Source organism: Sipha flava, unplaced genomic scaffold (assembly GCF_003268045.1).
Source record: "Sipha flava isolate LNK unplaced genomic scaffold, YSA_version1 101_pilon_pilon, whole genome shotgun sequence".
Taxonomy (NCBI): domain Eukaryota; kingdom Metazoa; phylum Arthropoda; class Insecta; order Hemiptera; family Aphididae; genus Sipha; species Sipha flava.
In genome coordinates, this window is record NW_020271715.1 from 1148443 (window position 1) to 1162623 (window position 14181).

At 30.1% G+C, this 14181-nt stretch overlaps 2 protein-coding genes across 4 annotated transcripts; one reads left to right on the plus strand and one right to left on the minus strand.

The window, feature by feature from the left end:
• Positions 1 to 101: 101 nt before the first annotated feature.
• LOC112680590 (THO complex subunit 6) lies at positions 102 to 2618 on the plus strand. 3 transcript variants are annotated; one of them, XM_025550754.1, is made up of 7 exons: positions 102 to 279; positions 376 to 509; positions 583 to 831; positions 923 to 1090; positions 1149 to 1311; positions 1915 to 2154; positions 2439 to 2618. In XM_025550754.1, exons 2-7 carry the CDS (start codon positions 406 to 408, stop codon positions 2517 to 2519), a joined length of 1005 nt encoding a protein of 334 aa, XP_025406539.1. In that variant the 5' UTR covers positions 102 to 279; positions 376 to 405; the 3' UTR covers positions 2520 to 2618. The 3 variants fall into 3 exon arrangements, with proteins under 3 accessions (XP_025406539.1, XP_025406534.1, XP_025406527.1); XM_025550749.1 differs by having other exon boundaries at positions 379 to 509; XM_025550742.1 differs by having other exon boundaries at positions 102 to 509.
• Positions 2619 to 4884: 2266 nt separating this feature from the next.
• On the minus strand, positions 4885 to 13360 carry LOC112680672 (barH-like 1 homeobox protein). Its single transcript, XM_025550850.1, has 3 exons — positions 12623 to 13360; positions 6574 to 6889; positions 4885 to 5976 (listed from the first exon to the last, which is right to left on the minus strand). The coding sequence occupies exons 1-3, from the start codon at positions 12693 to 12695 to the stop codon at positions 5601 to 5603; spliced, it is 765 nt and encodes a 254-aa protein (XP_025406635.1). The 5' UTR covers positions 12696 to 13360; the 3' UTR covers positions 4885 to 5600.
• Positions 13361 to 14181: the final 821 nt, after the last annotated feature.

The following is a 14181-nucleotide window of genomic DNA, read 5'->3' on the forward strand; positions in this document are numbered from 1 at the left end:
AAGACGATGATAATATTCGTCGGAAGATCGTGTATCACACGGTCGAGCGCGATCTGTTGGCCGCTAAACTATTGCTCCGCATAGGTTAGGTTAGGTATAGGATAGGTGAGTTTTCGACCGTTTCTGAGGCGTGTAGGCAACTTAACTCACACATTGTCATACTAATACAAGAGTAATTACTCTAAGCACTAATATTCGTTAGTCTTAGCAACAAGCTTATCAACATTCATCACACCTTAGTAAACAATCAACATTTCTTACCGTCGCACCGGTCGTTTCGTGAGTTTTTAAACGTCTTTTTTTTTTTGGAAATTTTTTTTTTATTCTTCGATTATCTTCCGATATTGTACTCCTCGAGCTGTAACGTTTTTTCAGCAGTTTTGAGTACCCCTCCGATTTTCGAACATGGTTGACAGTAAATATTATACGACTATTTTGTCACAAACGTTTTCTCCCTGCGGAAACTACCTGATTACCGGCAATAACTATGGCATACTGATGGTCTACAAGTGAGTGCCCCGGGGTCCTTATAGACGTTACTTTTTTTACTTCGTTATTCTATACATTTTTTTATTATTTCAGTTTAAAAAATGAACTACAATCAATGGACGTCCAAGATCAGAATTTATCATCTGGCCGGTCTTACGGGTTCGAAATGATACGAAAAATACAAATAAACAGCATGGAATCCGGTGAAAAATTTTTGATAATCGGCGGTGTTGGACTTATCGTTGGTGTGGATTGGGATACAATAATAGACAATAATTTTGGAGAAAACTCAAAAATAGAACCACTCAGTATAAGTTGGAGCATCAATATTCCATCTCCCAAGTAAACTCAACTTTTTATGAATCATATATTTTCCTTTTTTATCTATTTTAAATTATTTTATGTTTTTACTTATCTGCGCGTCTATTTTTAGGGATTCAATGTTATCCATAGATGTGAATTGTTTAATATTAAACAGAGAAGATAATGTCTTGTATGCAGGCTGTGGTGATAATACAGTTTATGCCTTTAATTTAGAATGTGGCGATGTCATACATAAATTTGAAGGACACAGTGACTATATTCATTCTATTGATAAATTGTAATTTTAATTATAATCTTTATAAAAAACATATGATTACAGTAATTTAATTTTATAGAGATGATACAATTGCCTCAGCTAGTGAAGATGGAAGTGTTTTGTTTTGGGATATCCGCACTAAAGAATATTCATCAAAAATCATTCCCAGTAATAATCCAGCGATTAAACGACCTGATCTTGGAAATTGGATCGGATCTGTTACTATCACCAAAGATTGGATGGTAAAATACAAAATGTTATACAGTGGTCGTCGCTTATTAAACTCACGGTTAATTGACTCAAAACGAGTGTTCCCGATTTGCATCTATATTAACACACAGCAAAAAATTCATCTATTAGACTCACACACTGGTTAATGGGGTCATTTTAAATTAGATAAATAAATATAATATTGTATTTACATCCAATACGTTCAAGTAATCATGCTATAAATGCATATAAGTGATTATGAAGTTGACCGAGGAAGGTTAGGTTAGTTAAATCCAATCAACTTTGGATGGATTCTTATTGAAAATGTAACTATGTAATTCGTTACTTTATTACCGTATTTTATTACATTATTTTGAATCAAACAAAATATTTTCTATTTAATACTTATACTTTATTTTATTACAGCATATAACAATGCTGAAATTTCAATAAATATTTTTTAAGTAAATAAGTATATATTATTTTTTTGTGGGGGGGGGGTCATTCGTCTTATCGACTCATTCGGTTTATAGACTCAAATGACCAGGTCCCAAAGTAAGTCCAATAAGCCGCGACTACTGTATTTCATTTTTTTTTTTTGCTTTCATTAAATACAAATTTATAATTATTATTAGTTATGCGGAGGTGGATCAAAATTGTCATTGTGGAATCGTTCAATGGCTGCTCCTATGACAGTGTATGAATGTGTTGAAGATTCTGGTATACATGTTACAAAACTTATGGATGAAACATTATATGCTGGTGGCTGCTCAAAATATTTCTACCAATTATCATTTACTGATGAAATTTTATGTAAAATTGAAACTAGTCCAGTAACGGTTTACAGTTGTGTTAATCAAGAAAATCCATTCAAAGTAAATTACTTGCTGAAAAAATATATCATATTCTGAGTACTAGGCATACTTGGTTTCAAATATTATTGTTTATTATTTTTTTTTTTTATTATTAACTTGATTACCATTTTATTTAGTCAGTATTAAAAATGTCCTTAAAATGAAATGTTTCCTATTAAAAAAAAAATAAGTATATTAATTTAATTTAATATAATTTTACAAAATGCTTTATTCATTACTATTATGTATTAATTTGAACTTTATTATACTTAAATACGTTTAACAGTATTTTTATTTTGTTTCAGGTAACATGCCTTGCTGGTTCAAGTCATAAAATAGATATCTGTACTAATCTGAATTATAAAATGACTACACTTGGAGTCTAAATTAAAATGTATTTTTTTTAACTATTTGTGCACTATTGATTTTGTAGCTAATATATGTGTATAAATAGTATTATGTATGTGTAATAATTATAATATTAATTTTAAGATTTATTATGACTATTTTAATTTGTATACATCAAATTATCTGTGTTCATTTGTACTTTTAATGTTAATAAGAAAACAATTTTTTTAATAAATGCATTTTTTGTATATGTTATAGTTTTGTACAATATAAATAAGTGTTTATTTATATTTGACTTATATTCACGTTTTTTTTATTTATTTGTTTCAATCTATAATTTCTACTGGTTTATACAATAAATTAATTTAATTAATATAGAAGGCTAAATGCCTTAATCTTAAATAGAAAAGCAAACAATTGTGAAAAATGACACTAACTGATGCCAAACTTGAGCAGATTTTTGTTTGAGTAAAATTTATTGATTTTAGTTATTAAAAATGTAAATTTGGTATTGATTTAATTTCCTCCTCCCTTAAAATGTTTTTTACTATACAAGAAGATTTATTTTTATTTTAATTAAAAAGAGATATTTTAACATTAATTTTAAGATATCAAAATCTATATTAAATGTGAATTTTCCATCAGATTCATTAGCTTTTTTTTTTATTTTATTTTACTTTAATCCAATTCATTAGGTTATTAATAAATTATTATACTTGACTAATTTGTTTGTAATGGAATATTTCTTTGATCCAGTGATCGAATGTTTCATACAATTTTTCTGAATATTTAATTCCAGAAAAAAAACAGTTTAGTTAATAAAACAATCTAAATAGTATTAAATTTGTTTAAAAAAAAATGTAATATAAGATTAAATTTATTATATTTATTACACTTTTTATTTACACTTATTAAGTATACACAAACTAATTACCTAAAATGATAAAAATTATCAATAATACAATATTACAATATCAAATCCCAATAGTTAAACTCTTGATAATATTTAAGTTATTAACTAAAAACATGGTTGTTAGATTATATTCCAATAAATTAATGTGAAATACTACATAAATCATATAAAATATCGAAATGTCTTTATCGAATGGCTTGATTTGAATTGTTCGATAAAATTCATTAATATCTGTGAACATTTACTTCAAATAATTATACTTTTATTGATACATTTAAAATCTTGTATGATTATGGTATTTTAAAACAAATTTTGTTCAAATAAATCGTTTAATTTACTGATTTTTAATATACATTACATTGAAAATTGTATTTACTAAGTGTTAACATTATAAAATTTACAATTTTTACAAAATGAAACCCAATGAATACATATCATATAACATTAAACAGTAATAAGTAAGAATGATGGTAATCCAGTCATAGTTATGAGTATTCCGCACATCTACATGGTAACTAGAGGAGGGGATTTAAGTTATAGCCCAATGAACAGTGGCTACATTTTTAAATTAAAATTATAATTTTATTTTTCTTTATTATTGACAAACTATTATATTGTTGTATGGGAAGAACTGTGTAAAGTATCATGTTGTGTAGCACTAATGAAGTAAATACAAAAATATTTGTCACTCAGAAGAATAAATGTACCAACAGATTTTATTTTTATAACATTTTAGTATAAAATGGTAATAACGCCTAACTGAGGAAGCAGAGCCCCCACCCCCTAAATTTAATTTCCTATCACTATAAAAATGCTAGGGCTGAGCCCACCCCTCTAACTTTAAGGTCTAGTTACGCCTCTGTATTACAGTGAAATTTTATTTGATTGTGAGATCGTTTCTAAAATCGTTTTTTTTTCGAGGAAACATTCCTCGGAACGTCCTTTTAACGCATTAAACGTAGGTAACAACTACTCGATGTAGAGTTGAACCGGAAAAGGCGCGCAGAAAGACGGCACGGAACAACCGACGATCGCACCGAACAGAGGGAAATAAGGGTGTATATAAATTCCGCCCAAAATGAACTACAGATAAAATAAGTTACATGTAAATTCCACCCAAAAAAAATTATAGGTAAAGAAACATACATGTAAATTCCGCCCGAAAAAAATTGATAGTTAATAAACACTTCCTACATATAACTTATTAGTTATAAGTAAGAATTTCTTATTACTTAATGTAGTTTAAAAGTTTAAAGTTGCTTTTATTTGTAATTTTCGATCAAAACCGCATAGGTAATAGCCAATAGGTATATAAAGAATACATTTATCACTTATTGTTAATAAACAAATTTCTGAATGTGTCTTATTAATCATATTATTACTTACATAACATAGATTAATCATTATAATTTATAAGTAGATATTTAAATACAAAAAATATATATACAAAATGATTAAGTAGGTATTTAAATAAATATATATATTTCACATATTACGTCAATAATTAGCACATGTTATAAGTCATGTATAGTGTATATCATATAAAATTGTTAAAAATCGTAAAAACAATAATAATTATAACAATAAAGACTGGTCAAAATATCACTTCCATATTATTGGAACACAATTTATAATATTTCTATCTGATATATATTTCCAATTTTTAGATCCATAATATGTGGCAAAGCTGATAAAATATGACATGTTGACGATTGTCGTCTGAGACACGATTGTTCTGTGTTCGTTCGAACATTACATTTACAGAACGCTTAGTTTAAAAATATTTATTTTTCCGGGCGGAATTTACAAGTACCTTTTTTACTTTGATATTTCTCCCGGACGGAATTTACCATAGACCTTGTTTTTACCTATTCATTTCGGGCGGAATTTACAATCACCCGGAAATAAGAGTACCGTTTAGTTTTTCGCAACGGTTAATTGTGCCTATCACTTCCACCGGGGTCTGCAACTGTGACAATTATTTCTAGAAAACAGAAACTTGGCGTGCAGGTACGCTGGCCCGAATTTGCGTTACCGTTGACGTACCCCACCCGCCGTTCACGGCCACGGCATTTGTACGGCCGGCGATCGGCGAACACACGGACCCATCGGTCGGCAGTTCGCGTCCGTCAGAATGCGTACACGACCACCCTGTAAACAATGCGCCCGCGGTCACCGGAATCGGTCGCCGCGCGGTCGTGACCGTTCACATGTGACACCCGTGCACGTACGACACGTTCCGCACGATGGCCGCGGCCGTGGTCAGGAAGTTCCACCGCGCGCCGTTCGCCGCGCCCGGGTACGGCGTGCCGATGAACGCGGCCGCGGCCGCGGCCGCCGACGACGGCGACGGCGCCGCGGATGGTACCGCTGAGGCCGTCTGCATGTCCGGATCCGAGGCCGCAGCCGCCGGTATTGGCACGTACAGCCTGTGCTCCTGTCGGCTGAGCTGCGAGTCGGCCGCGTGCAGCCCGTGCTGCTGTTTGTGTTGCCCGTACTCGGCGGACGCGTCCGACTGCGGTTCCACCGACTGTTGCCGCAGCTGATCCAGTCGCAACTGGTTCTGACGTTTCCACTTGGTCCTGTACAAGCCCAGCACATAACATTTAGAAATATCATAACGTGTATAGTGAAAAACATTTGAATTCGTATGATTCGTATGTTTTTTTTTTAAATAATATTTACGAACACAGGCGTGTCCAGATTTGTTTAGCAGATCGTGAAAATATACAAATGCAATACTGGGTTACCAAAATTTAAAGAAAATTTGATCTTTAAATGTTGAAAAAATCATTATTACTATATAGTAGGCATATTATAAGATTATAATTAGACATTTTTTAATTCCTACTAAAATCCTAAACACGACGTCTTGTTGAAATCATAACTTTAAAATAACATTGATTGATAATAAAACTAAAATCTAATTGTGCTGATCTTGTCTGTGCACGAGAACGCGACCCGTAGACACGCCTGTGCTTACGAATAATACGCAGGGCCGTCCCTAGGATAGAGTGAGCGGGGCTCTGCGTTTTCATAAATAATTTTAAAATGATAAATTGTTTCCAATCAACAAAGAATTACGAACAAACGAGTTGTTAAAAGAAAAAAAATAATCGCCCACTATTGTCTGTTTTTCATAATTTTCAAAAATGTATAAAATCATATTTTTCACAAACCTTCGATTTTGGTACCACGTTTTGACTTGGGTTTCTGACAAGTTTAACGCTTCAGCAACATCGCTGCGATCAGCTACGGACAGGTATTTTTGTGAGCGAAACTTGCGTTCGAGATAAGCCAGTTGTGCGTGTGTGAATGCTGTTCTCCTGCGCCGGACCTTCCGACCACATGTTTTTCCTGCTAGCATGTCCTGGTGCTGTTGATAGTGATGATGATGATGGTGATGTTTTTGAACTAATAACGGGAGTGAAGCGAAATTACCGACCGTCAATGTACGGTCATCCATGTCAGCTGTACCTTCATCGCTGGACACATCTATTTAGGTAAAACAGTGTAATTTGATTTAATAATCGTATTATAAGCTATTATTATTAACACTAAATTTAAAAATCGTTTTACTTTATTTTAGAAAGCATATAGGTTGCATGATTTTAAATTTCAATGTGAGATTTATATATTTCTTCGTAGATGTGAATCGAATATAAATCCCAACTATTTTGTATGCTACAAATTTATTAATTTTTTATTAACGCCATTGGTTATTACTAGGGCAGAGGACTTATAGCATTTGCATACTTTTTTTGTACAGTCACAATAATAGCAAAGTGCGAAATAAATACGTTTCATGCTTCCACAAAGCTAGATTTAAAATTGTTTTGTGGGTATAAATGCATATTTTGCGTTTTTTTGGCTTTTAGGGCATATTTCTTCCATTTCTACTTTTAGATGCTAATTTAAATAATTTATTATTTCATCAATATTTTTTCGTCTAATTATCGTTAAATGGTCTTTGTAAGTATGCACATTATGATTGCTATGCTTAAATGAATACAAGTTCATGTAGACGATTTGATCGTGTGCGTGACGCAAAAAGTAATTGCGATATTGGAAACAAAATCCCAAAGTCGGAATCATGAGCTATTGCGATTAATTAAAAATTACGAAATTGTGGTGAAATCTACTGAAACGTAAAACTAATTGGTTCAAACACTACATTTTTAAAATCCCTAATCACACATCTAGAATAGATATTATTATTATTCCTATTTAAGGAACCACTATTTGAAATTTTAAGTTCATATGTTTAATCGCTTTTGTAGTGATCCATGAATGAGTGTGTAATATTTAAATTATACATAGTTAGATAGATAAACTTTACTGAAAATTAAACATAATTTCGTTACACCTATACATGGGTGTTATGTATTAGCATATCTATAATCTATATCTGCTTGAAGTAGATATTACAAAAACATTGGCCATTACGAATTATTTATTGTTATATTAATAATGCACTCTCACTTGAACCCGTAACTTAAATCTATTATCGCATTTGTCATGATTTTTGGGGTAAATTTCTATTTATGTGTATAATTGCGAATATTTACTACCCTTGTCCTATTTATTGAAACGTAGTTCGAATTATTATCAATGAGAAAAACATGACCGAATAAAACGTGAAGGGTAGTTGTTTTAAGTCTTTTCATACTGCCCAGCATGAGGTTGAGCAGATAAAAGGACGCAATTACTGTCGTGATAATTCAATGGTCCGTCGCATGTGGCGACCCTCTTGAGCACGTCCGATTCGCCAAAACCACTCATACACTTACACGGGGGTGAACGGTGTATATCAAACTTTCTCTAACACGGCCACCAGACAATTTTAAGCTAACGACCGTATAGTTAGTAATAAGCGATTTATTTAGAGCCCAATTAAAAAAAAAAAAAAAACAATGTTTTAAAGTCACATGATAAGTTATAATTTTTTTTTAATTGAGAATTGTCAGCCATTTATTATTCTTCTTTTAACCAACATGTTTAAAAAATAATAATATATTATCTATACATATTAGTATCATACTCCCGTTATACTTATAAAAAATATCAAGATATTTTAATTAAAATTATAAACTTATAATACTAATATATAATATAATAATAAAAATATAAAATAAGGTGCTTCAGCTTAAAGCACTATAACCTTTAAAACTGATGGTACAAAAATTATAAATTCAGAATTCAGAGAAGATGTTAATATAAAAATAATGTTATAGTAAAATCATAACTTTATTCCTCTGATCAGAATTTAATCATATAATATTCAAATTTGATCCATTTCACTGACCAAATTTATTGATATAACTGTATACTAGTACACTGAAATTATTTGGCTTCTGATATTGTATAAAATTACACCAAAATTATTGAATAACTTTTTCTTTGCTGACATGAAAAATAACTGCTGAGAAGTTTTTTTTTAAATATTTAAATGTAATTGTTTCTAGTGGCATAGGAAGATTCACTATCAACCCTGGCAAACTTAGAAGAAAACGCCTCTTAATTAATTAAAAAATCGATGTTTTGATATTATTTTTAACTTTTTTGCAAGAATACAATTTACATTTATAAACAATTATTTTCGCTTTAAAAATGGCGAATTAATTAATTGATAATTTATCCTATATGAATTTCCTTGTGCTATTTTTATAATTTCATCATAAAATGTACAAAAATGTACAATTCAAAGACAAAATCTATATATTTCAAAAAATATAATGAAAAATTTTCATTTTGAAGTTAAAATAAAAATACGAATTATGCACAATTTTGCACCCCTGGCGTAAGTACAGTTCGCCATATTTTTGTTATGCTACACTAATTGTATCATACAATTTTTATAATTTTAAATAAAAAAATCATTTGAAATTAAAATAAATGAATTATTATCGAAATTTCGTTTTTCGACATAAAATATATTTTTGTTTTTTAGTGTTTTAAAACTTATATTATAACATGAAATTAAATATGTTAAACATAAATATCTAAAATATCTTAGTGATTTGGAATTTATTTTTACTTAGGGACTTAGTGTAAATAGATCACTATATAATATTTTCAACGCGTAATCGGGTTATTATTAAGTTCTTTTTTCAATTGCATAGTTGTTTACTCTTTTCAAATTTAAAAACAACTACCCAAGTGTGTTTTCTTCCATGTGACAAATATGTATGTCTATACCTATACTATATGTAGTTATATATTATATAACTACATACCTTTATTTTTCTTAATAAATGATAACTGTCATCAGGGACGGCGCTAGGGTTTGCGAGGCCCTGGACAATATACTATTATGAGGCACTATATTAAAATTATTTTAATCTTTATCATATGAGGGATTGTGTAAAAAAAAAAAAAATTAATAAGAAGTCTTTTAAAAAATTTTTTCGATTTAATAATAATAATAATAATAATAAAAATAATAATATTATGAACACTTGAATATTATATTTGTAGATTATATTCCAGTATACTTATACTTGGCCTCTTGGTATTGGATATTACTAAAAACATTTTTTTCTTGATTTTTTTTTTAATTTTTTTGAAGCGAAAATCGAATAATACTAAATGTTAGTCTTAACAATATTTTTTTAACTCATCCTCTTACGTATTATTTACTTTACCTATTTGATACAAAAATCCAAAGTTATTCGAATATGATTTTAACTGTTTAAAACGTTTATTAATAGATTCTATTGATTGATTAACAACATCTAGAAAATAATCAATACTAAAACGATCTTCCTCATTTAAAATTGGTTCATCATTATGTTCATAACTAAACATCTTTTTTTTCTTTCTTATACGACAACGCTTAAAAATAGCCGGGATATCTATTTCTAAAGCTCAATTTATTTGCTATATTTTTTCTACTACAAATTTACTTTTAAATGTCTTTATTGAAGTCAAACGTGAGGCCTTGATAATATTTTCAAAAGCGCAAGGCCTTGGACAAATGTCCCACTTGCCCTACCCTAGCGTCGTCCCTGATTGTCATATATTATTGTTTAATTCAACCAGCAAGTAACGTTTAATGAAAACAATATAATTTATTAGGTCTTAAGAAAGAGAAGATTATATAATTTATAATTTTTGTTATTTTATTTCTAAACTTTAAAGTGACATGTTGATTTTTCAAAATATCATGATGAATATTATTAATATTTATAAATGTATTTGTTATACTATGTATTCATCATTAAAGCATTATATTTTAAAATCAATTTTAGATTTCCAAAAACATGTACTTTTAAACCATAGAGATAAGAATTATTTAAAAAGCATCAAAACATATTATAAACTACAAACCATTATATTATAAAAGCAAATGGTTATATATATATATATATATATATATATATTACTTTAATAGTCCTACTGGTTACTAAAGATTACCTAATAACATAACAAAATAAAGTGATATATTTTTTACATAATTATTGGATCGTTATATAATTTGTATTATTATGTTATAGTAATTATTATATAAAATAGAATAATATTATATTTATAATGTATAAACATTTATATTTATCCTGATATCCATTAAAATGTAGTATAATTTAACAACCCTTGCACTGTAGTAGTCCTTTAGTCTTTTTAATTTACCTTTAAATTTTTTATCTACACCACTAAAGATGAATATTTCATACTAATTTTTTAATTCTCTTTTATCCTCTAGAATAAATTTATGTAGTGATGATAAGTACAGGCTTTTTACTTAATTCAAATTCCAAGAAGACAAAAAATCGATAATATATTCAGATATTAATTCCATTGTTAAGTCTCAAGTACACTCTAACATTTTATTAAATATTACAAAAAGTTTATTTTATATTTAAAAGCAAGGTATAATACTTCAATGATAAACAGCACTAAATGTTAATATTAACATAATTTAATAATATACTCTTATATTGGTATTCAATTATTGTAATTGAATAACCAATAAATGGAATAAAAATGTTTTATTGTAACTTTTTCCATAACAGTACCAAAATATAAATATTTATAATTCTAATAAAATTATTAAATTATTATACTATTTAGTATACAATCAGTTAATAGTCTACTTTGAACATTTTCAAAGTAATTATCGAAGGCTTTACTGATCTATTAGCGATTCGTTCAACGTCATTTTTTTTTTGTATCAAAATTCTAAAATTCACGTAATGAAACAAAAACGGGTAAAAAATGTTTACCCTCCAATTCGTCTCAAATCCATCATAAAATGTCGATTATCTTGTTTTTGAAGAATCGTAAATTATACTTTTGTACGTATCAGATACAATAATAATAATACCAACAGAATACAGTTAGCGGAGTGTAATTTAGGATGTATTTTTACATATATTCGTAGACGAAACTCATGTGTATAGTGGGTGGAAATAAATCATTATAACTGATCGATCATGATATTATGACATAGTCCTGTGGATAAAATATGCAGGGTATACAGCTGCATACTCTGAACATAGCCTTTTTTCCAAAAATACCAAAAATAAATAAAAATCATGAAATATTTGGGTTTTAAATTAATATAATGTAACTTTGTATTTCACTATATTTAATACATTTTTATATTCAATCCTAGAGGTTTTTATTTATTTTTGAAACAAATTATTTACTAACGTAACAACAATTGAATATATTAATGAAATTAAGAAGTACTATACTTCAAAAGAGATCAAATAGCTTAATGCTTTTAATGACAGAACAAGAAATTGTTATAAATTTAAATCTGGAAGACATTATTGATGATATCAAAAACTCAACTGAACGCAGAATGGTGTTATGATCAATTCTAATTATTTATCAAATTTATTTGTTTTCAAGTATTTATTTACATATATTACTCAAACCGTTTCAAGTGTTATATATTTCATTTTTTTCCGTAATTTTTAATAAATTTATTATTTATTACAATTATAACAATAAAAAAATGGTTAATCACTTTCTCTTAAGGAAAAAATAAAATTTTAATTTAAATAATTATTTAGGCATTTGTATGTACATATATACCAGAAATTTGAATGCTTAAAATAATTTTCACTGGGTAAGGGAGGGACAATGACAGCCTTTTTCCTGAAAAAGAGGTCTGTGATCTGTGTACGCCTAAACATTATGATGTTCTCAGGTATACAAATATTTACTTTATATAAAACGATAGACGTGTAGAATAAAAATAAAAATAAAAAAGTCACTCACCAGAAGATTTTGAAGTCTGTAAAACATCGCCGATCAAGTCCCTGATGAGGAACGAGGGTTTTGGACAGTCCATGACAATGCAACGGCTTATTTCAGTTCACGTATGTGTGTGTACTGAAACCACTTATGAACAATAATTTATAAACGACGGGTTCAGCCACAAATGTAACCCATTAGACGGGGACAGGACGTGTGTGTAGAATGTTATGGAGATGATATGTCAATGTGTAACAGTAGAGATTCGCGAGAAAACCACATTCGGATATAAATACGTTTAGTTTTCGGTTTATTATTACCACTGGGCGTCGACTGGATTCATGGGATATTAAAGAAAAAGTGTTGGTGGTGAGCGGGCGTGGGCGATTAAATGCGCTTTCGTCGGCGAGCAATGAGCGCAAAGGACGTCGGGAGGAGCCTGCCAGCATCGACACACGCGGTATGTATAGGTGTATCACGTACTATACGTATACAAAATAATACAAAATTACACAACGCTCAAATCGGCATTTTTCGTCAACACCGCTGTCTGATGAGTGTACTTTCCGCTTCTTCCGTTTACATAAAAAACACAGTCCACACGCGTACAACTGTGCGCGTGTACATTCCGCAGTAGTACGTGTACGCGTATATACATACAAATACAAGTATATTTGTGTGCGTTTAAGTCGAGTAAATTTTTCGCGAAAACTGGCTCGACGAATGCGGTGATAGTCCTGCGGCCTCGTATCCTTCGCTCGCCGCGCGCTCGTAGTGCATTACGCCGATCCGAGGGTGTGCGCGGTAGTCGTTTACGCGAGTCTGCGGTTGGCCAGTCCGCGATTTCCGGAGCCCAGCCCATCCGTCGGACAGCCGTCCCAGCCGTCAAGATAACATCGCACATACGCCACCGCCGTCGCATCCCTTCGCCCGTGTAATCATGTACGTGACGTTATGTACATACCTCTAAGTGTAAGTTACGCGCGGGGCTCTAAGTACATAATATACTTTATTGCGTTCGCGTGTAATACCGCGAATCAAGTATATAATACCTGTTCGTTACGTCTTCACGCCCGACACGGCCCATTATCTGCGGTTTTCGTCCTCGTTCATTTTTGCTACCGAAATTCCCGTCCCTTATGTGTACCCCGATGTTTTCCACTACGTTTTATGCAGCGGAACAGTCGATTGGTGGCGTGTATAAATGGGGTTGGGGGAGGGGGGGGAAATTTGCAAATCTCGACGCTTCCAGGACCAAACGATATAAAAATATAAAGTAAATAAAAATGAACACTTACGGCTAAATTAAATTCATTATGATTTATAATAATATAATATTTATATTTACAAGATTGCGGTAAAGAAAAGTTTAAGAAATTGGGTTTAAAAGTCATAAATTACTTGCTATGTATAAAAACGTTAATTTACAATATAAATTATACCTAAATATGTATAATAATATAATAGAATATTTACTAATATATACATTTTATATTACATTATATTATATTATGTTGTAAATTGTAACAGTGAGATAATGGTAAAGAAGGTTTTAACATGTTAATATTGTTGCAGTTCTTTTA

What these genes read in the sequence shown, in the direction of transcription:
- LOC112680672 (XM_025550850.1), bottom strand. Translation starts at nt 12,695, where the DNA reads ATGGACTGTCCAAAACCCTCGTTCCTCATCAGGGACTTGATCGGCGAT. An exon ending in ACAGACTTCAAAATCTTCTG is followed by an intron (nt 6,890 to 12,622) that starts GTGAGTGACTTT and finishes TTACCTAAATAG; the next exon opens with ATGTGTCCAGCGATGAAGGT. An exon ending in ACGTGGTACCAAAATCGAAG is followed by an intron (nt 5,977 to 6,573) that starts GTTTGTGAAAAA and finishes GGGCTTGTACAG; the next exon opens with GACCAAGTGGAAACGTCAGA.
- LOC112680590 (XM_025550742.1), top strand. Translation starts at nt 406, where the DNA reads ATGGTTGACAGTAAATATTATACGACTATTTTGTCACAAACGTTTTCT. An exon ending in ATCAATATTCCATCTCCCAA is followed by an intron (nt 832 to 922) that starts GTAAACTCAACT and finishes GTCTATTTTTAG; the next exon opens with GGATTCAATGTTATCCATAG. An exon ending in ATCAAGAAAATCCATTCAAA is followed by an intron (nt 2,155 to 2,438) that starts GTAAATTACTTG and finishes ATTTTGTTTCAG; the next exon opens with GTAACATGCCTTGCTGGTTC.